This window comes from Pelodiscus sinensis, chromosome 20, assembly GCF_049634645.1.
Source record: "Pelodiscus sinensis isolate JC-2024 chromosome 20, ASM4963464v1, whole genome shotgun sequence".
Classification (NCBI taxonomy): Eukaryota; Metazoa; Chordata; order Testudines; family Trionychidae; genus Pelodiscus; species Pelodiscus sinensis.
This window is the reverse complement of record NC_134730.1, coordinates 11,753,705-11,776,663: the sequence shown is the minus strand read 5'-3', so window position 1 is coordinate 11,776,663 and position 22,959 is coordinate 11,753,705. Positions and strand designations below refer to the sequence as shown.

Sequence of the window (22,959 nt, the reverse complement as noted above, 5' to 3'; positions counted from 1 at the left end):
CCCAGCAGACCAGGGAGACCGGGAGAAGCTTTTCTCGCCCCCGAGGACACGGGTGGCGACCCGCCGCCCGTGAGCTCCGGGGCAAGAAAAGCCCCGTTCGTAAGTGTGGATCCGACATAAGTCGGATCCGCGTAAGTCGGGGACTGCCTGTAGTTGCTGTTGCAAGAAACTGTTTGCAAGGACTTCCTTTTGCATTTCAACCTGCATTCCTAATGGGATCATACCCATTTTCCTCACTGTGTAGTGCTCTCCATATGAAACAGCAGCTGCTGTTCAGCAGAGTTTGTCATTCTTTAGCCAACATGGTTTGGCTAACCTAGCTACTTTTAAGTTTGTTCCCATTGCTCTTGCTTAGTGCAGCTTCACCACTAACTAAAAATGGGAAGCTATAATTCCCCCTGATGCCTTTCTAACCACATCCCCTTGCTGCAACTTGACTAGTAGACGAGAATCTGTACTGTCTGACAAGTGTCCAAGAGTAGCTGTTAGTCTGTATCTGCAAAAATGACGAGAAATCTTGTGGCACCTAAAATGCATCTGACGAGGTGGGTTTTTGACCACAAAAGTTTTTGCCCAAATAAATATTAGTCTTTAAGATGCTACAGGACTCCTCATTGTTTGTACTGTCTGATTCACCCATTTGGGGAGAGCAGTGTTGAGTTATGAGAGGGCGTGAATTGTCTAGGTAGTGAGCCACTCAAAACATGTAATACTTCCCCATGGGAGTTTCAGTTTATATGTTGTACCAGGTGTGGCTTCAGCAGGCAAAATGCTTCATTTGAATGTACAACTGGTAGGGCTGGGCTCATAAAAGGGTTCTGTGGCACCACCCTTGAAGGAAGTTGGATGCAGAGAGTGTAAAACGAGTGAAGTGAAATACACCAGCGACTCCCAAAACGGGTATGGAGTGGTGTGTATCCTCTTCAGCAAACCAAGAAGGAAGTTGTACTGTATGCTGGTTAAACACTGCTACCTATTTCAGAGAGCTGAGAGTGGGCCTACCCAATTGATGAAAGGGCAGCTAATATTGCTTCCTTCTGAGGATCAAGCTTTCACCTCTCCATGCTGAATATTTAATACAGAATCGGGCAATAAATGCTTTTAAGCCTGCAGGCCAATCTGTGTGGTCTAAAAGTCCCTTACTGCCCGAGTCAGCAGAATTCTGCCGAATACAACAGAGTAAGCCCACCACTCTGACTTGGTCCTGAATTCTACGTTAATTGCTGAGCAGTAGTGGTTTATTGCTTGACTTAGTGTGCTACTTTTAAGCAGGTTGCTTTATAATCTTGTCTCTTGATTTTAGTGCCAGCTGGTCACACTGCTAGATGATAACAGCTTGCATCTCTGGAGCCTGAAGCAGCGCAGTGGGGCATCTGAGCTGCTGGAGGAGCAACGCTTCACACTACGGGGGCCTCCTGGGTAACACGCTTCAATATTGCTTTTGCTCTTCCTGTGTGCCCCCTTCATCCTCCCACTTTCTCCCCCCCCCCCCCCCGCACAGCTTGGACTCTGACCCTCCCCTCTCCGCACCCAGCTTGGACTCTGATATGGTTTAGTTCAGTGCCCGACTTCTGGCCCAATCCACTTGCTACTGAAGTCAGGAGGGGTGTTGCCGTTGATGCCAAGAGGCTCTGAATGAAGTCTCGTTTGCACCCATTTACAGATCTATATTAAATATGCATTTAACTAAATCTGTGCAAGTCTGTGTACTCTCTCAAATCAATGTAAACCTGGCATATCTGAGCTTACCCTGTAATGTGTGCCCATCAATGTAAGTAAATCATTTAAGGCACTGCTTAAAACATCCCAGTATTTCAAATTTAATTTTGTCCAGTGTCTGGACAACTTTACTACATTCTGCTCTTTTGGATAGTTAAGTAAGATGAGTTTCCCCATAATAGTGACTTGTACGTGCAGCTTCCTATCCCCGCATTTCTGGATCAACAGCCTTTTGATAAGGTTTATTTTAAAGCTGGTGTGCTGCTTTCAAGAATTCTGGCTCAAAGCTTCGTTTGTCCAGCAAAATGCTTAAAAATGCTTACTAAGTCTCTTGCAAATGGCTTATGGAAAGTGGAGTCAGCTTTCATTTGAGGCTCTGTGGTGCTGTTTAAACGAATAGTGTAGCTGCTTCTTCAGAACTGATCTCCTTCATGGGCCGTTGCCTGGGTTTCTTTTTTTCTGCATTAACAGATCTCCTCCGAGTGCCACCCAGATAACCGTTGTTCTTCCACATTCATCACGAGAAGTTCTGTACCTAGGCACGGAAAGTGGCAGCATCTTTGTGGTAGAGCTCCCGTCCTTCAGAGTGTTAGAGGATAGGACCATCACCTCTGAGGCAGTGCTGCAGCGGTGAGCAATTGGGTACATTGACCAATGGGAATTGTCATGTATAGACATGGCAGTCAGATGGGGAGGGTTCAATAGTGTTCCACTTAACCAATTTTTTATTGTAGCTTGTCCATGAGAGCAATGTTTCTCAACCAGTGGTACAAGGACCCTTAGGGTACTTGAGAGAAGTCTGGGCGAGGGGAACATCAACAACACTGAAATTTGAAGAAAACTGATTTTTTGTTTCAAGTTTTACAGCGCTTTATTATTTTTGTATTTTTACACCCAAAAATTTCATCGCCTGCCCGGCTACCATAAAGTTGTGTTTAAAAAAATGTAGAGAAAAATTTGAAAACTCTAGGTACTGGGGGTACTTACAAATTTTTTTTAGAAGAAGGGGTACTTTATTAAAAAGGTTGAGACACACTGCACTAGAGCCTGACCTTACATTAACTGTTACAGGCTGCAAATATTAGATGGTGTCAGAGACGAAGCCTTACCATGAGCTCTAGTGGGTCTGCATTATACAGATGATATTCTCTGGTCAGGAATAACCCCCAAAAAACTTAGGTACTATAGAGCTAAGTAGGGGAAGCATGTGATATGCCTGCAAGTGCTAGGTCTCTCCTCTAGTATTCAGACCACCTGATTAAGTTTGTCAAAGATATTTTTAAGTCATTGGCTCTGTCATGGGCAATAAAAAAAAAAATTCATGGAAGCCAGAGGAACAAATTCTGTCTCTTCCTAGAAATGTCCCTGACAAAATGGGGAGGCAGAAGAATCCAGTGCCTTGCCCCACTGCATGCAGCAGCTGGAAGCTGCGACGCCCCACTCCTGTCCAGTGTCTGGGAACTGGGGAAGGGGCTGAGGATTGCCTCCCAGCAGTGAGAGTTGGGATTGCCAGGTCACCCTGCCGGGCTTGAAGGTGGGGGAATCCCCTGCCACCATGCAGGTCTGGGGAGCTGCAGGGTCCCTTGGTTCCCATGGTAGCTGGGCTGGTGCAGTGCCCCAATGTCACGGAAGTCTCTGGAAGTTCAGGGTTCCCGGACTTCTGTGCCCTACGTGGCATTTGTGGTGGTACTCAGGATTATGTATCCTGATCTCTCCAAATATTAAATGCATTTGAATATTTCAGAAAGTTTCATGGGGCACTTAATGTCTCGTATGGGTAGTGAGCAAAGCTGCCTCTTGCGTCTGTCCACAAACTCAGGATGACATTTTCAAAATTGCCCAAGGTTCTTAAGACCCTGTGGATGCTCTTGAAAATTTTGCCCTGGTTCCTGTATCCTTTTGGGGTGGGAGTCTCACCAAAAGACACATGTCGTGGAATGTTTCAGACTGTGCTGGCAGTAAGCACAGACAGTGGGCTACAGGCTTGTATCCGCTTTCTTGTAGCCTGTGGCTCTTGTTACCAGATTTGCCCAATACTCTGGGGTATGCTCATTTATCAGGGTTACCCTTATGGGACTGGGGGAAGGTTAACAGTTCTATCAGTGTGCTGTTGGTGCTTACTTGGGCTCTCATATGGAGCTGAATTCTCCCTGCTGCCAATTCCCCCTTCCACTGGAGCTCTCCTGCAGGAACTAGGTTCCCCAGGATGGGGTTCTTACCACCTTGGCAACACACACAGACACTCACACCCACTAACAGAGCACGTCTGAGAGGACTGGGTACTCAGAACTCACAAGCTGACCCCCTCATATGTCCCTGGACTCAGCTGGCTGGGTTTCACAGCAATGCCACACTGCACCCTCATGTGCCTTTGGACTCCGTGGGCTGGATTAAACAGCACTTTAAGCTGCCATCCTCATAAGCCCCCAGGTTCAGCACCCCCTATCCCCACTTTCACACCAGTCATTCACTGGTAAACCACACAATGAGCAAACGCCACAGGATTTTAGGCACTACAGGGATCTTTTGCTTGGGTACAAGAAGCGTTGTTGCAGAGCGAATGGGGAAGCCAAAACAACACCCCGTAAGGAAGAGTGAACAAAAGAGAAAGAAAGAGAGAGAAGCAACCAGTTTAACAATGAAAGTGATTTATTTCTGAGTAGTGAATAGATATCAAACAGTTACAATATTAAATCTAAATTGAAACTGATTACAAACATTAGGTAACTATATAACAGTTTACACAGGGCAGGGTCAGGAGGCTATGCTTAGAGAGATAGTAGAGAGAGAGACCTCACCACTCCACGGAGCTTGCACTGATCGGGGTTCCCAGATGATGATGGTAGCCGGGGGTCCAGAGGGCAGGAGAAAAGCAGGACAGAGCCCCCAGCACGATCAGACAGGAGATGAAGAAGTCTCAATGGAACTGATGCACTTTAAGTCCAGGTATCAGAACAGTTTTCTTGGGGCAAGGATAGGAGCTTTTATAGGGATAGTTCAAAGAGAAAGAGGAGAGACAATAGAGACTGATCACCCCTGGTTATGGGTGATGTTCCTTGAACGAGCTCACAATGAAAATAGGCAGTTTCAGTATTTTAGATGTCAATAGGATCGTTACTAGAATTGGTCTGATAATAACTAATTTGGGTGTGAGCAGGCCTAGGTTCATTAGCATCTGGAGCAGGGATTTCCCATCAGGCAGTGCTTCTCTGCTTTCGGTGTCCCATAGTTCAGTGCGGTTCCTGCCTTGGAAGAGCTGCTCTCCATTCTGTATGCTAATGAGATGTCCCTCTGTTCCATCTTTAATGCAAATGAGGCTGGGGTGTTTCCTTAATTATATCACCCTTGTCTGAAGCAGTTTAGGTGTGTCTTCCCCGGCCTTTTCATTGCTTTGTCTTTGATTCTAGCAGAGGCCTGAGGGAGGGGGATGGTTTTCCATGAATGTCACTCCCTGGCTCCCCAAGAGCACCAGGCTGACAGGTGACCATGTTCTGGTTTCCCAAGAATCACAGAGCTGGTGGGTAACACTCTCCTCATTCCTTCCCTGCCTGTCAGAGGGATTGGATAGGGAGGTAGCTCACAGCTGGCATTCTCCCCATTCTGTGGATTTCCTGCTCTAGATTTCATCTCAGGCATCTGATTTCCCCTCTGGTGGAACTAGACAAGGGGGCCTTCTCTTTTAGGGACTCCACAGTAACTTCCTTGCTTAATGCCCTGAAAATGGTGAGGATCCTGACAGTTGGAAAATATACCTTGCCTGTTCTGACCCTTCTAAGACTTGCACCTTCCCTGTCATTCCCAACATCTTTCTCTCCCATACTCAGGAGAGCTGACAAGCACGCGGGGCCCCTGGGAAAGATGGGGAGGGCCCCAGCTCCGTGCTGGCAGAAGAGGCAAGGCCGGTAGCCAGCCTTTAGAACTGCCCATTATGTGCCACACCACCCAATCCCACCCCCAGCCTTTCCAGCTGCCAGGAGCATGCTGCATGCTGCTCCTGTAGTGATTTAAAGGATCTGGGGCTCCTGAATGCCACTGCTGCTGCTACTGCAGCAACAGTGGCAACAGCTGGGGAGTCCCAGGCCCTTTAGAATCACCGAGCCCCAGGTAAGTTGCCCCCTTGATGACGACTCCTGTCAGGCCTGCCCAGACTTAAGCTCTCAATGTGGCCGTTATATTCAGCTGCATGTGGATTAATGTTTCTCTGCATTTTGCCCAGGGTGCCAGAGGAGTATCGTAACAGGCGGTCGTTTGAATTGATCGAAGCCTTACAGGAGCATCCCAGGAACCCTGACCAGATTCTGATTGGGTATAGCAGGGGCCTCATTGCCCTCTGGGACCTGCATAATAACCGAGTGTCGCACCACTTCCTGGGCAATCAGGTATTCATGCTGGCTGAAATCAGCGGGGAAGGTGAGCTCCTCCTCCCTCCAGGGTTCTCTGTAGAAATACAGATCCAGGAGGTGCAGGGAGAGTCAACTCAGCTATTTCCCTCCGATGAATGTCTGGTTCTGGAAGAGTTAATGATTCTCTCTCCCCCCTCTCCCTAGCAACTGGAGAATCTCTTTTGGCAGAAGGATGGTCGTCAAATCATTAGCTGCCATTATGATGGAAGTTATGCCCAGTGGCCAGTATCCAATGAAAACAGGCAGCCTGAGCCCCTGGAAAGCAAAGTGCCTTATGGTCAGTATATGTGTAATGGAAACACACTGCTTCTGAGCTGAGGCTTGAACTGGTCTTTAAATGGAAACTCACCTCACGCCCCTGTGGGATCTGAATCAAGCCCTCCCTTGGTGTGTAGTCATGGCAGCGCAATACAAAGCTGCTGCCCCAATGGACCGTAAACATCTTAACTCAAAGGGGTCCAATCTAGTTTGCTTAGGCTTTGAACGCCATTGAAGCAAGGATATCTAACTTAAAGTTGGTATTGAGCATGTGTAACCTACACACCTAGTGTGGGGCAGTGGCACCTAGACCACAGCAACAGATAACAAGAGACCTCTATAGGCTGCGAGCCAGTTGGCTTTTAGCTCAAAAGGTGGAGGCTCCTATACTAAGCTTGAAGTCCCAGGTTCAAATCCATCTGGTGGTGGTTACACATGGATGAGCTGGAGGACATATCTGTGTACACAAGCACAGCTGACTTTATCAGGAAAGGAGCTGGGGACTCTGTTTTGTTCCTTATTCCAAGTCTTTAGCAAGAGCCCAGTGATGACTCTGTATGAGCTAAGTGGCTTTCTTCTCCAATCTGTTGCTTGAGTATTAAAGATCAAGTGACATCTCCTGTTGGCTGAAACCCCTCAAAGGTGGATGACTTCTTCCTTTCACCATATGGAGGCAACCTGACCCCTAAAGCTCACTGTCCATCCCTGCATTAAACAGAAAAGAATGCTGGAATTTGAAGTTCTGGGGTCCAGCCAGGTACATCTGGGGTCCAGCACATGGTACTTCTATCAGCAATACAATCAGCTACCCTTTGGCCTTAGCCTTCTTTACACTGAATAATGCTGTTAGAAAAGGCATCTCCTACAGCAGGGGGTGGGCAATAAAACGGAGGCAGTTCACCAGGGTTAGCCCCTGGTAGGTCGCTGCCTTTTATATTTACTTGTGCCTTACAGGTACCGGTAATTGCAGTTCCCGTTGGCTGGGAATGGTAATCCGCAGCCAACAAGAACTGTGATCCTCCTGCGGAGGTGCAGGTAAATATGGTGGTGTTGGGGCCCACCAGAGTCTAATCCTGGCAGGCCAGATCTGGCCTGCAGACTGGTATTTGCCCACCCCATCCTAGGAAAAAGTACTGCTTCTCTTAGGGTTCAGCACAGTGAGGTACCACTGTATCACATGCTTGTCGGCTCATGTGACCTACCATATATGTGGCACTTCTGTCAGTTTCTAAAGCAGAATAAATTTTTAAAAAGTCTTCGTACTTCTGGCTTGGGGAAGTAGAGTGGAAATTGAACTCCTACTAATGTAAGATGCATCTTACAGTTGTGGTGTATCTGTCATCCTAGGTCCGTTTCCTTGCAAGGCCATTTCCAAGATTTATTGGCAGACGACAAAGAATGGGTAGGTTCTTGGTTATTCATCTCCGTCCCACCTACTGTTCACAAGACATGCTTAAAATAATAATGGGATTGGGGGTAGGGGAGGGAAGCACAAGTTATCATTGCGATTACACTGGTCTCACCCATGTAGCCCCTTTTGAATAACATTGTAGGGAGTCATTGTCACACTTTAGACTTCCTCAGTTAATAAGTTTGCAGTGAAGTAGATGGAATCTGAAGACTGAGCACAAACTTTGTCTGTGTCTTTAAGGCTACCTTACATTATATTCCAAGGAGGAATGCCCCGGGCTAGCTACGGTGACCGGCACAGTATCTCAGTCATCCATGGCAGCCAGCAAACTGCCTTTGACTTTACATCGCGAGTGATAGACTTCTTTGTCATCTGTAATGCAGATGCTACTGCAGGTATGTGGGGAGGCTTTTCCCAGGGATGGAGGTTCTGGGCGTGGCAAAGTAGCAGCTAAAATACAAAGCACTGTTTTGTCTGACTTGTTTCGTATAATTGTAAATGTCTAAGGGTACGTATACACATGCTCCCTAGTTTGAGCTAGGGATGCAAATGTAGGCGTCTGAAATTGCTAATGAAGCAGGGATTTAAATATCCCGTGCTTCATTAGCATGATCTCGCTGGCGCGTTACTCTGCTCATCAGCTGTTTCGAAAGTGGAAGTGCGTGCCGGGGCGCATTAGTTCGAACCAAACAACGCGTGCCAGCGCGCACTTTCACTTTCGAAACAGCTGATGAGCAGAGTAATGCGCTGGCGAGATAATGCTAATGAAGCATGGGATATTTAAATCCCCGCTTCATTAGTAATTTCAGTTACCTACATTTGCATCCCTAGCTCGAACTAGGGAGCACGTGTATACGTACCCTAAGGATGCCATTGATAAGTGCAGTGTGAAACACTGACAGCAGTGATGGTTCAGCTACCAAATTCATAAGCACCTCTCAACCCATTTGTACTGTTCTCACTCTTATCAGCTCCTGGAAACAGAGCAAAGCTAGGCATCTGGAAAATGATTAAGTTACGAGATCCAGTTGTGAGTATTGCCTTAACATGCAGCAGCTCAAAGAGGACTGTAATTAAAAAAAACAATCTCGGACTGGGAGTGTGCCTTTCTTAATTACTTTCTGGGTTTATGGCATGCAGCTTCATGTAGCATATTAACAAAGGCTAGTTACAACTGAGGATCTGTATACAAAACATTGTATTAATTCCTTGCTGCCCAACACAAATGTTTACTTTTTTGTATACAGCTTAGAAATAACTGTTGTACTTTGTTCCACCCCCTCCCAATCAACATGCCCCATAGCTTTTCCTCTTCCCGCTAGCATTGTGGGTCCTCTGCTACCTGAACTTGCATGATCTGAAATAGTCCTCTGCTTATCCATCACATTTGAATGTCAGCGATCCCACCCCAAACTGAGGTTTACCCCAGAATCTTTCTGCTTCTGCCCTTTTCATGATTGCTACTAATCTCACCTTCAGAACATATCAATGTCAGCATTTCACGTTCTAGAAATATATACAATAAAAAAGGATGGTTGAGTGAATTGCAAAACGGGGGGGGGGGAGGGGTGTGGGCAACTATCCCCTGTTCCTTGCTAGGTTGTTTCAGTTTGGTGGTCTCCAATACAGAGAAGACTAGGTTTTCGTGGATAAATGTCATGGAGAAGCAGACCTCTGTTAGGAAAAATAAACACTGTTGCTGTGTTTAAAACCTTTTGTAAGAAAACAGCGTTGGTGTGTTAAAGTTGGGCTTTAATTGCTGCTTTATGATGTATGCTGAAAACAAGGAAGATGTTGGTCACTATAACTCTGTTGAACCTACATTGCCTATCACAGATAAGATTACAATGTCTTCCAGGATAGACAAGGCCTGAATTTCTTATTTTAAGACAACCTTTAAGGCCTTTGTACATGACACAGAAGCATAAATCGATTTTTAAACCTTGCGGGTGTCAAGCTCTGAAATGCTGATGAGATAATAGATTTAAAGTTTTTGGTGCACAACACTTGACACTTTTAAACACAATTCCGGGATATGAATGAAGACCCTGTAGCCTGAAATAACTACAAACTACCAAGCATGTACTATTGAGTGTGCCTGTTCCTAATGTGTGCACACAGGAGCTGTTAGAGGAAGCTGTAGCTGCAGCACTTCAGACCAGGAAGTTATTTACAATTAAATGTCATGTCTGTGGTCAGCAGGCTTCCTCGTCGCTGAGTGCCTAAGACTATTGGATCTGCCCAGCTCACCTCACATGCCTTAGTGTTTTTAAAGCTGGGACCAGTGAAGGATTATTATATCTCATAGCCACTTAAGTTAATGAGTGTAAAGCTTGTGTATAGCAACATGAATCTTCCCCTTACTCCCTTCAGACTGAGAGAATACTTTAAAAAAGAAAAATCAGAGTTGCTGTTCGTTTGTTTTCAGCTGTTGGTGCTATATGTGGGAGACATGCAAAATTCTACAGCGCTTTTCTTCCGCTGGGATAACTTAAAACACTTCCTTGCTGTAAATGTAGTGCTTAGTGAAGACAAGTGCCTGCGTAACAACTCTGTGCATGTACATGCCATTGCCTGTGCTGCTGGACTGTGCACATATACCATGTACTGCTCAGACTGTTCACTCTGGACTCTGCTCACTATGTTTATATAGTGCTTGATGCTTTATGGATGTTGCTGCCCTGCAGCGCTTATCTGAATTGGGCTCAGTGAATGACAGCAGTCTTAGGAGCAAAAGAACAAAACACTTAACTCTTTTACCTGTATCCTATTCTCCCCCCCCCCCTCCCCCAACCTCTATTTTATAGAGAGAAACTGAGGTACGGGAGTGACTGGTTCAGCAGGCCCTTGCCAGAACCAGAGTTACAGCCCAGATCACCTGGCTCCCAGCCCAATGTGTGGGAGAGAAATAATCACTTGAAGCAAATATTAATACACCCAGTGACTTGTAGGGTTAGTTCAGTAGATTTTCTTACTGGTGAGTCTTGTAGTATAAATGGTCAGACAAGCGAGCAGGCAGTGGAACTGATGGAAAACTAAGCCAAACAGAGTTATGAGCAGAGCTGGCAAAGGAGAGCTGGGTAGGGTAGGATAAGAATGCATGATTACCATGCCTAGCTGTGAATGTAGCTGTGTTCACTTCATTAGGTTTCCCACTGACATACAGGAGTACTTGCACAGTCTTTTATATGTTGCTGTTTAAAGATCTGTAAAACCTGCATTAGTAAGTAAATTAGATTATGGGTAGTTCCCAACTTTGGTTTTCCCATCAGTTGTAACATGGCTGCCTTTCAACATAAGTGAAAGCATGAATGTTGGGCTGGAGTGAGGGGAGAGGGGTCCTGGCCCACTCTCAGTGCTGTCTGGGCTGTACTTCAGGGAGTGGCATTGTAACCCTGTGCACCAGGAAGCAATGCCACTCCTTCAGATTTGGTCCACTCAATCCCTTGTGCTGATGGATGGATATCCAGCTCAGAGATGTGTGTGAAGTTGCAATGCTACTTATTTCAGTTTGGGGAAGCCAGTAATCTAGGCCCCATTCTCAGCAAAATTCTGGTTGTGCCTCTTTTGAGTGTTAATGCCAATACTGTGGTGCAGAATGGTACAAGTCTCATTTTTGTGGCTGCATTAACAGTTTTTGTAAGTAAGCAATATTTGTTACAAGTACAAAGATGCTCTGTTAAGCAGTGCAGATGGCCAAGAGTTGAAATGTAAACATTTATCAATTCCAAGTAGAGCAGCATTTCCCAGAACCTGCCACATTACTGCATTTAAGCAGCTTAGCCTGGAAGGAACTGAGGTCATAACATAGCACTAAAGCAGTTGTTGCTGGGGTGAATATGTACCTATCCATCCCAGCCATTATTAGCTAACAGTAGGTCAAAGGCCTCTCTTCAAGTGTCTACGCTGATGGAAAAAAATGTGTGCCAGTGAGTTTCAAAGTCCAGGACAATTGACCCAGGTTCAAAGGATATGTTGGCTGTCCAGCTGCTCCCAGGGTGGCCAGGACTTGAACCTCCACTCTGTGCTCCCCAGGCGAGAGCTGTATCCCCAGTCCACTCCAGAACTACCCCACCCATCTACCTTCAGAGGGTCCCTTAGCCTGCTTTCCTAACGTGGGAGTCAGGTCCATCCTGGGAGTAGCCTGTGTTGGCTGTCCATTTGCTCCCAGGGTGGGTGGGACAGCCCACTAAAAAGAGCTGTCTAGGTGTTTAGGATGTGGCTGGAGCACAGGAGGGTTTCCGAGCCATGACACCAAATGTGTCTTTACTGAAACTTTAGCTCCATACTCCCAGCCCTGTGAGCCTGAGGCAGATGTCTGAGGTGTACAGCAGCTAGTCTGTTGTTGCATTTTAGACATACCCTTTGTTACTCATATCAATGCCGTTGGAGACTTCAAATGAGTGCTTTGTCATGACATTGACCAGCTGTGACTCCTGCTATGGCTAACCCTGTGCCGGACTTTCTGTGAACATTTCTGAGGTTTTGTCAAACTTGTTGAGCGTTAGTGTCTTGAGTTTCTGGCTAAATATGCAGGCTAGCCCAAGAAGAGTTGAGAAGGAGCACTTCTTTACTGTTCAGCCCCATTTGTGGGGAGAAGCTTCATGGGAATGTATATTTTCATACCTATTCTATAGGAAGCTTGTTTCTACCATTAGATCGTAATTAGCCAGTTTTGTGATTAAAGCACTAGGTACATCTAATCAAAGCACTATCAAAAGCTAACGATTAAGCTGGCTGACATGATGACTCTTTACACAGAGTATGACGACCCCTCTGCTATGGTGGTACTAGCAGAAGAAGAATTGGTGGTAATAGACCTGAAGAGTGCAGGCTGGCCAGCAGTCCATCCTCCATACCTGGCATCTCTCCATTGTTCAGCCATCACGTGTTCACACCACGTTTCCAATATCCCACTGAAACTCTGGGAGAGGGTGATCAGCGCTGGGAGCAAGCAGAACTCTCATTACTCGAATATGGTAGGGGAGCCATAAACACACTCATTCACGTGCACGTAAGAACAATAGAGCGTGCTTAGCAGAAGTGGCGCTGTGTAGTGGTTGGTGGTAGCACTGAGAAGACCTGCTCCCAGAAGACCACTGACAAAGTGAAGGCAACTGTTTTACTCCTGAGGAAATTCTGCACCAAAATTATTAAATTTTGTACCCAATATTTTAAAACTCTGCATATTATGTGTTTAAGAGTATGACACCATTTTTAGTTACTTGCTGGCACGTATTATGGGATCGCTTACCAAAATAGTAGACAGCGGGGTGATTAGTGTTGTTTTTACAAAATATGCAGAATGTTACAAAATTTTTAACACTTTAAATTTTTTGGCATAGACTTCCCTCAAGAGTAGCAGGGCACAGTTTGGATGTGGGCTGCTCTGTGAGGGTCAAGGTGGGGGAGTCTGGATGCACCGGGGATTGGTGTGCAGTTAGAGGTGCAGGGGGAATGGGGCTCTTCAAGGGAGTCCGGTTGAAGGCAGTTAGGTCTTGAGTCGGGGAGAGGAATGGGCTTGGGAGTGGTGCTTGGAGGGCTCAAAGTGCAGCTTATTGGGACTCAGTGGGGTAGTGGTCCAGGGTGTGTGGGGGTCCTGATGCAAGGAGGCTCTGGGACGAGGTACAGGTGTGTGGGAGCAGAGGGATCACTCTACAGCAGGGGTGAGCAAGAGGCTGCCAGTAGGCCGGATCTGACCTGCCAAGCCACCGGATCCAGCCCGTGGCCACATCACCAAAACCCTTAGGCAGAGAACAGCTTACGCTTTAAAAAGCTAGCCCTTTGGATGGCTGGGGAGGGAGACTTCTCATGCTGTTCCCACACCCCTCCCAGCAAAATATCTCCACTCCCATTGGCCAGCCTTAGTTTCCAGCAAATAGGAGCTGAGATTTTTTGCTGGGAGCAGGGGCAGTGTAAGAAGCCTTCTCCCTCGTCCCCCCCCCCCCATTCCGCCTCCCCCTCATGCCCAGAGCAGAGCCACATGGAGCAGCCTGCAGCAGATACTTTCAGAAACCTGAGGCAGACTAAGTGGCTCCCAGCCAGAGCCTGCCTCTGGCACTCCACTCCCTCTCACCTTGGACTACCTGCCACAGGCCACCACCCAAACCCTGTGTACCCGTTTCTACCCCTTCTCCCAGGTCACAACTCCTTCCTGGACCCCCTTCTATACCTCTCCCACAGGCCAGAATCCTCTCCTGCACACATACCCCCTACTGGACCGTGCAACCCAAGTCCCCCTGCCCCAGGTCACAGCCATCTCCTTCACCCAAACTCCCTCTCAGACCCTTCACTCCCTTCTGCACCCCAATCTCCTATCTGCAGTTTCCTTCTGCACACCCCCTCCACAGAAGTGCAACCTTGACCACTTGCCAAAATTTTGGAGTGCACCCTCCCTCCTGCCCCCCATTAAAAGTTACTGCCCAACCCTGTTCTACAGGGAGCTACTTCTGCTGTCCTTGCACTCAGACTCCTTCCTGCCAAGTCCCCTCTGCCCCCATGGTGCAGAGCTTCCTGCAGCCAAAGAAAGTTTCTGGGGATTGATTTGATCCAGTCCTGGTTGCTCTGTAGAGGTGGGAGTGGGGAAACTCCATCTCTATTCTCTTTCCTCCTCCGACCCTAGCTGACACTAGTGCCTGTGACATTCCCAGATCTCCCTTGCCAAGTGATTTACCTTTCCCTCAGCTTGCCAGGGAGAGATGAGTGAGCACTGGTACAACTTCTCTTCTGACTTTTTCCGAAACCATTTCCTGGAAAGAAGCAAAGGGAATGTGCAGGGTGGAGGGGAATCTTTCTTCTACGCTGCAGTGGCACAAATTTTCCCCAGGAACACTATCTGGAATTCAAAATGCTTCAAGTTCTCCAACTTTCATCAGCTCTTAGTAGAGGTGAGCTCCAGCTTAGTGTTTCCAGCAGTCAGTGCTAGCAAGCAAAGCTCCTTCTAAGCCAGGAGCTCTCAGCTACAGCAGCTGCTTAAAGATGAAACTGGAATATAGTAATTCCTTGCCAAAAAAGTACAGCTGATGAGATCAGAACTAAATCTTAATCCAAACAAAGGCTCAGTGTACACTGATAGATGCACTTATCTTGAAGCTCATGCTTTCCTATTCTTTCCCCTCTGCGACCTGCTCTGGTGCACTCACTTCATAGAGTCATAGTGAGGTTTTCAAGGATGGTTTTTTATTTTTCTTTTTTTACGTAGGCATGGCCAATTGATGGTGGCACCAACCTGGCTCCAGATCCTCCTCAGAGGGACCTGCTTCTTACAGGGTAGGTGCTTTAATTCATTCCTTAAAACAAAAAAATCAAAAAAAAAATCAAGGATTCCTGCCCTGTATTTACCCATTTTTTAATTAAGTTGCTTCTGTCATGAGGGTGTCAGATGAGTAGACTTGACTCCTGAGCGCTCTTCTGCAGAGAGATCATGGGTTCTTGAAGTTGGGCTGCTTGTGTAACCGGAATCATTTTATCTTTGACCATTCTGAAAAACTATTGACTTGCCCAGGATTGACTAATTCCTGTGTTGAAACTTAGATTGAACAGTCTGGACAAGTGATGCCAGTTTAGAGAGAAAGGTGTAAGTGCTGATATGAGTCTCACATTCACCAGTATAAATCAAGTACACCACTCCATTGGATTTACAACCGTTTTACATAATTGATGCAAATGAGGACAATTGGACCCATAAAGTCAAGTGACTTCAGTTTCTGGTGTTATACAGGGTGCTAGAATGAGAATTTTTCTGTCCGTTATACAAGTCTGCCTCTTAACTGCTTTTCACCTGGAATTTCATAGCACTTTTCAAACAGCACTGCTGCCAGGTAGTTTTATAGGATTTTCAATGTCTGGATTTGTGACGCATCTTAGAGGTGCAGGGGTGCTGCATAGATAAAAGTTGCAATGTTCTCTGTAAGCTGTGCTCTTGTGTGACTACTCAGGAGAGATTGAAATGCTGCCCGGCTGATTGGAAAATGCCTTCAACTAAGCTTTTTGTTTCTACTGCTGGTGCATATTCACACATCTTGGTGCACAGAAAAAATAAAATCTGCACTTAAATTATTAGAGGGAACATTGATTGGCAGAGCAATCATCTATGACCCAGAATGTTGTTGCTATGGGCTAGGAGTAAAAGGATGGAAGTGGGTTTTTTTTTTTTTTTTTTTAAATCCTACATTTCACAACATCAGCTTCATAAAACCCAGTAGGGATGCATACTAAATTCTCCCTAGTACAGTAAAACTCCATTGGTCTGGCATCTGATGGTCCAGCACTCCTGATGGTCCGGCACCATCAGGAACCCGGAAGTGCTCCGGGCAGCCGGACCATTGGAGCTGCTCTGCCCCTGGCTTCCCGGCACTCCTGATGGTCCGGCACCATCAGGAACCCGGTAGTGCTCCGGGCAGCCGGACCATTGGAGCTGCTCTGCCCCTGGCTTCCCGGCACTCCTGATGGTCCGGCACCATCAGGAACCCGGAAGTGCTCCGGGCAGCCGGACCATTGGAGCTGCTCTGCCCCCGGCTTCCCGGATTCAGCTGCTGCTGAAACTGACCAGTGGCTGAATCGGGGAAGCCAGGGGCAGAGCAGCTGGTGTGCTGCCGGTAGGTCCCGCAGCGCTGCCCCTTGGTGCTGCGGGACCAACCCGGCAGCACCCCAGCTATTCCCGATTCAGCCGCTGCTGAAACTGACCAGTGGCTGACTCCGGGAAGCCCGAGGCAGAGCTGCTCTGCCCCGGGCTTCCCGGAGTAAGCTGCTGGTCAGTTTCAGCAGCGGCTGACTTGAGGATGCCTGGGGCAGAGCAGCTGGGGTGCTGCCGGGTTGGTCCAGTAGCGCCGAGGAGCAATGGTACGGGACCAACCCGGCAGCACCCAAGATGCTCTGCTGCAGGCATCCCAATTCAGCTGCTGCTGAAATTGACCAGCAGCAGCTGAATCGGGGATGCCTGGGGCAGAGCCAGTGTATTGGAAGGGGGAGGGACTATGAGGGGTCTGGGGTGGCATCCCCCCCACACCACCTTAGACCCCTCATAGCCCCCCTTCCGATAGTCTGGCATATTTGATAATCCGGCACCCCCTGGGTCCTAAAGGTGCTGGATTATTGGAAGTTTACTGTATTCAGGGATATGTAAGAGGACAGCTTCAAGTACGTTTCAGGTTGTGCCTTTAAATAGCTGGCCTCTTAGAATCGGGAATGCTGCTCTCCCTTTTTGCTGCTTAGCACCCTGCTCTCTCCCCCACATGGCTTACTGCAACAGCGACTCTTGACTGTGCATGGTCTGTTCTGACTCCTCCCCATCAGGCACGAGGATGGCACTGTGCGGTTTTGGGATGCTTCAGGCGTTTGCTTGCGCCTTCTTTATAAGCTGAGCACCGTGAGGGTCTTTCTGACGGACGCAGATCCCAATGATAACATGAACGCGCTGGGTGAGGATGAATGGCCTCCGCTGCGTAAGGTGAGATGGCAGTCGCTCAGGCAGACTTGCTGGAGCGTTTGCAGTGCTGCTTTTGTTGTTGCCTGTCCCTGTCACCGCTTGTATGGAGGTGACCTCTTTACTTGCCATCCACCAGGTTGGTTCCTTTGACCCCTACAGCGATGACCCCAGGCTCGGGATCCAGAAGATTTACCTGTGTAAATACAGTGGCTATCTGACCGTAGCTGGTACGGCGGGACAGGTACAGAAAGTGTAAAACTGAATTTTTGGAGGGTAGTTTTTAAGAGTGGTTCTTGACTAACGCAGGAAATGCAGCATACACAAGAAATGGAGGACAAAATGGATTCCCCCCTAGGGGTGAGTCTTCGCCCTTTGGTAAAGGGAGCCATTCTGTCAGGACCTTCTAGTCTCTATTGTATTCTCCCCCTTCTGACTCGACCTGTCAGCCCTGTCAGTTACCAGCTTTTTATGCTTTTGCTTTTCAAAACTTTTCTCCTGATTCTTCTCTGCCTGTTGTCTGAACACCTGTGCTATTTGTGTTTTGAGCAGGCGTGCTGCCTGCTAGCTAGTCAATTGGATCCTGGCAGGTGTTGCCAGTGCCTAACCAGTCAGCAGCACCACCTTGCAACGAAGCTTGGAGGCAGTGTATGGTGGGTGGGTCAGTTAGCAACGCTGCTGGTGGAGGAGCTATTGCTTTGCTGCTAATGGCTGTCCAAGCACCTGCAGCAAAGAGCCTCTGAGGCGGCTACTGGACTGAGGCTTTCTCACGATCTAATGCAAAAGGAATATTCACAAAGGGCTGCCTCAACTGCAGCAGGAGGCTGATGGCTCTTTGCCTTCCCTGTGCCCAGGGCTTGAGGCTGTAACTCTTCTCTAACCCACGCGATCCGACATATTTCAGTGGAAAAGGTGACAGTCCCCCTTGTTTGTCTCTTGCAAGAGCTTGTCTGAATGCTTTGATAGAAGATCCCATTTGGGGTTCTGAATAACGTGTACCTCAGCGAGTTCAGCAGTCGTCCTTCTATGAAGACCTAGCACGTCTCTTCTCATGGAACCTGAACATCTGTGCTTTACTTTGTACCCCAAGTCCTGTCCCCTCTCTCGGAGCCCTGAATGAGTTAGGATGGTCTGACCTGGAGTAACCGAATTTGGTAGCTAGAACTTCCTGCTGCCAACATAATTTTTTTAAAGGCCTCATGGAGACTCTCCAGTAGTCGGACGGGGAGGTAGATGGTCATGTTGGAAACACGTTTCAGCCATGCAGCGATCAGGTGGCATCCTCAGCTCTGAGGAAAACGTGGATTGCACAAGCTGCCTCTGAGCTTACTTGTGTTCCCACAGGTACTCGTGATGGAACTGAACGATGAGGAGTCAGAGCATGTGGTGAACCATTCTGAAGCAGACTTACTACAGGACCAGGAAGGTTATAAGTGGAAAGGTCACGAGAGGCTAAAGGCCCGAGATGAGCCTGTCCGATTTGAGCCTGGCTTCCAACCATTTGTCTTGATCCAATGTCAACCACCTGCTGTGGTCACCTCACTGGCTCTTCACTCTGAATGGAAGCTCGTGGCCTTTGGTACCAGCCATGGTTTTGGGCTCTTCGATCACCAGCAGAAACGACTGGTCTTTGTCAAGTAAGTGTCTTCCTTTCAGGTATAATATGGGGGCTTCCCTAGGTATCAGAGCAGTGGCTAGAACATTGAGCCCATCCTCTTAAGAGCTGGTACTTCCTGTTTTCTGGAGAACAATGGGTATAGAGTAGGGAGGTTAAGGACTAGTCTACTATCCAATAAGCAAATGCTGATCCTGGGTTCTGGAGAAATGCCATGCCAGAGCCTGGGATCCACGTGCGGCAGTACCGCACAGCTGAGCCAGGGATCAGCTGTGGGCACTGCCCCTTTCAATGCCGCCTTGGCTTTTCAAAGGGGCAGCTGCTCAGATGAGTCTGGGGTCAGCTGGGAATTCCCTGGAGTCAGCAGAGGACTCTGATTCCCCTGCTGACTCTGGGCTCCATGCTGTGCTGCTGCTTTGAAATGCACCTAGCTACCAGATGCTCCTGCAGTGATGGCCAGCAGGTCAGAAAATCATCTGGACATACCTAGCAACTTTTTTTTCCTTTAAGGTGTACATTGCATCCCAGTGACCAGCTGGCTTTGGAAGGGCCTCTGTCTCGCGTGAAGTCCTTGAAGAAATCCCTCCGCCAGTCGTTCAGGCGGATGAGGAGAAGCAGGGTGTCTAGCAGGAAGAGGCGAGCTGGTGGCGGGAATACTACAGAGGTGAGATCAGAGGTCGTTCTGTGGCTATTCTGTGTCTCCAGGGCATGTGTACATGGTGCGTAAGCTAGTCTGTGTGTGTGTGTGTGTGTGCGCGCGTGCGCCCTTATTTCGCTTGGAAGTCATGGTAAGCTAAACTGCCTTTGTGCACAGTAAGTGGGTGCACTTGTGGGAAGTTGCTGTGCAGTAAACTAGATGTGAATTTAAAGAACACAAACTTCCCTATGTAGACAAGCCCTAAGCCTGTGCCCTGTAAAGACCTCCTTGTACCATGTAGTGGGAAGAGCAGCATAATGCAGATGTTCTTAATCTTCAGTCTAAGGCCTGATCTGACCACTCTAAAACCTCAGTTCCACCTGCTGGATGATTAATGTCTTGGTGATTGATCCTCCAGGGTTTGATTTACCTGTCATGAGGAGTAAGGAAAGTTGACAGGAGTGTTTCTCCTGTCAACCTCCCACTGCAGGGCTGCCCCAGAAAATTGGTACAAGGTACATCAACTCCAGCTACACAATTTGTGCTGCTGGAGATGTGCATCTTGCATCGATTTTTTTTTTTTTTTTTTTTTTTTGTCTGCCAGTGTAGACCTGGCCTAAGTGTCTACAATAAAATGTAGCTCCTACCGATATAACTCCCCCTGTCCATACCAACTTAGCTCCACCTCCGCGAGACGCGTAGTGCTTAAGTCAATGTAGTTAAATTGACAGTGTAGACACTACTTAAATCCACCTTCCTTTCAGATATCATCCCACAATGCCCACATGGACAGTTTGAAGTCTGTACATGCGCTTCTGGTGGGGACATGTACTTTGAACAGAAGGAGCTTAGTGTGGATGTGTAAAACAGACTAAATTACTACAGTGGCTGTACATCAATGTAGAATCATAGAATCATAGAGCTGGAAGAGACCTCAGGAGGTCATCAAGTCCAGCCCCCTGCTCTAGGCAGGACCAATCCCAACTAAATTGACCCAGCCAGGGCTTTGTCAAGCCGAGACTTAAACACCTCTAGGGATGGAGACTCCACTACTTCCCTAGATAACCCATTCCAGTGCTTCACCACTCTCCTACTAAAATAGTTTTTCTGAATATCCAACCTGGGATACATAGGTTGTAACATAGGTTGTTTAGTTTATAACATAGACTTGTCCTTACTGTACCAATTAAGGCTTGGCATAATGGCCTTTACTCTGGGCATGCCTACAAAACTAAGTTGATCTAATTTAGTTTGGTATACAGCTGGCACAGTAATTACATCACTTGTGTGTATGTCTGGTTTGGTCCTTGTGTTGGCAGTGCATGCTGACCAGGAGTGTTTGTATCAGTTGGCAGTGTGGGGCATTGCAGGATGGCTGGTGAAAGCTAATAACAGTCTGTGTAAACTGACCACATCTCCCTAACTACATCAACATTGACTTTATGCCTGTTGGGATCAGTCAAGGTAAGTCAACCGTAGCAGGGCAGTTACATCACCAGGAGTGAAATTTTAGTGTGGACACTTATGTCAATGTAAGCTGCCTTGTGTCAACGTAATTCCTGGAGCGTAGCAGATCTGTCTTACCCCTCCTAACACTGGTAGCATAGACATAGAATGCTTAGCTAACTTTGTTTAAATCATCCACTGGAAAAACCCCACTGTACAGAACTGAAGTTATGGAGTGGAATAAAAATATTAATAAAATGCAGAAATTTGTTTAGGACCAAAATTGAGCTTTATTCTTATCTTGTTTTCTCCTGCCTTACACAACAAAGAGGTTCTAGGGGAGATTGAGGGAGGTCCTATACCCAAAGTTAAGTTTCCCTCTAGAAAGGACTCTCTCTAAAGGTACTTATTTGATGTCCTTCAGAGACCAGGTGAGTGAAGTAAACTTTCATTTGATTGATTCTGCCGCTGAGGGGTCTATTCAGGTCTGGGAGAGATCATCAGTGTCGCAGCTAAACACAAGGTGTTAATATATTGCAAGAAACCATTCAATTAACACCTCTGCAGTCATAAGGCAAAGGAGAGTTAGTGGATTGTTATGATGAGAGAGAACCAGTGTCTTTACTAAGTCCATGATTTTGGGTGTCCAGCAGAGTTTGAAAGTATTTAAACTCCATCTTTTAAAAGTGTGATGTGGGTTTCCTTTGAAGAATCAGACTGAGTGGGTTTGTGGTGAGGATTCACCCCAAGGTGATATGGAGATTTTTGCTTTTTATCCTTTTCCTGAGTGCTCATTTGAGAGCATAGTGATCATCTTGTTTCCCCTGCATAGTTGTTGGGTATTTGATGTACCGGATAAGATGCACCACATGTTGTGATACAGACAGGTGTAGTAGGGATGCTTAAGTATAAATGACTTAACTGGTTAACCAGTAAGCATCTGCTTATTGGTTAACTGTGTCGGTTACACTCAGTGAAGCCTCCTCCCTGGAAGCCAGGCAGACAAGGGCTGGTGACCCCTCACCCAGGGGAGGCTTCACTGCTGAGCTTTATACTGCAGAGCGCACAGTGTGAGTAGCTGTGTAACCACTGAGATTTTCAGCAGTTACCTGGTTACCCTATTTCATGATTAACATCCCTGAATGTGTAGGAGCCATGGATCTCGAAAGATGTTTGGAGGATATTGATCATCATAGCAATGGAGATATGGCCGCAGGCTTTGCATCTGTTATAGCAGTGGCACTACTGGTTTGAGTTGGTGTATACTGGTCTGTGGGGAGCTTGCTTCTGATGAGGAGTTTGAAGACCAGAAGAGGGACTATTAGAAAGATTTCTTTCGGGACATGGTCCCCATCAAGTATAAGTTGCAACTATTTTTTATCCCATGTGGGTTTCCCTATGGGGTGTCATGTAATAGAGGTGTGCAGTCAGTGGCTGTTTTTCCTGAAAGTACCTACTTCAGTTCAGGGAATTAGGATTTCCTGTTCCATGGTGCAATCTACTTCTCTGGTGCAGAAATGTGGTGCAGTGTTTTTAAGCACACTAACTTGCGTATCCAGGACTTTTTCCTCAAAGCATATTCTGTGGCATCAGTGCCTTGCTGTAGATAACTGATTTCTTGGTGTAGCTGGGTTGGTTGATGAATCTGCAGAAGTAAGTGTGGTGGTCCTTGAGTCTTTAATATTTGTCTGCAGCTTCTGTTATTGAATCTGATTGCAGTGTTTGGGAAGTTGATGCTGGGGTGGGAGGCTATAGAGAGTTTGATGGATTTGAGGTGGTAGAAATCTCAGAGTTTAGGCCATCTGTTCAGCAGATTGAAAAATTCATCCATTTTATTTCAGGTGTGTCACTGATTTCTGTGGAGCATGGTCCAGAAATTCTTCCACAAAGTGATCTATGAAGAGGTTGACACATTGGGGAAACATTTTAGTACCCATGGCTGTTTCTGTGGTTTGCACAAATTATTGTTGAATATCCTCACCCATGGCAACTTTATGAAAGTGGGTGAATTTTGGCAGTATGTTCAGGGTGGCTACCTGAGTGTTG

At 47.1% G+C, this 22,959-nt stretch overlaps 1 protein-coding gene across 2 annotated transcripts in view; it reads left to right on the top strand.

The window, feature by feature from the left end:
* The window catches only part of LLGL2 (LLGL scribble cell polarity complex component 2), a 69,054-nt gene that overhangs the window by 33,925 nt on the left and 12,170 nt on the right, over window positions 1-22,959 (top strand). For both annotated transcript variants that reach the window (XM_075903671.1, XM_075903670.1), the window contains exons 5-16: window positions 1,304-1,419; window positions 2,191-2,349; window positions 5,936-6,098; window positions 6,267-6,399; window positions 7,728-7,782; window positions 8,032-8,186; window positions 12,553-12,770; window positions 14,993-15,060; window positions 17,086-17,239; window positions 17,355-17,459; window positions 18,560-18,852; window positions 19,341-19,494. In XM_075903671.1, the coding sequence (XP_075759786.1) occupies window positions 1,304-1,419; window positions 2,191-2,349; window positions 5,936-6,098; window positions 6,267-6,399; window positions 7,728-7,782; window positions 8,032-8,186; window positions 12,553-12,770; window positions 14,993-15,060; window positions 17,086-17,239; window positions 17,355-17,459; window positions 18,560-18,852; window positions 19,341-19,494 (1,773 nt within the window). The remainder of the gene's footprint in view (window positions 1-1,303; window positions 1,420-2,190; window positions 2,350-5,935; window positions 6,099-6,266; window positions 6,400-7,727; window positions 7,783-8,031; window positions 8,187-12,552; window positions 12,771-14,992; window positions 15,061-17,085; window positions 17,240-17,354; window positions 17,460-18,559; window positions 18,853-19,340; window positions 19,495-22,959) is intronic.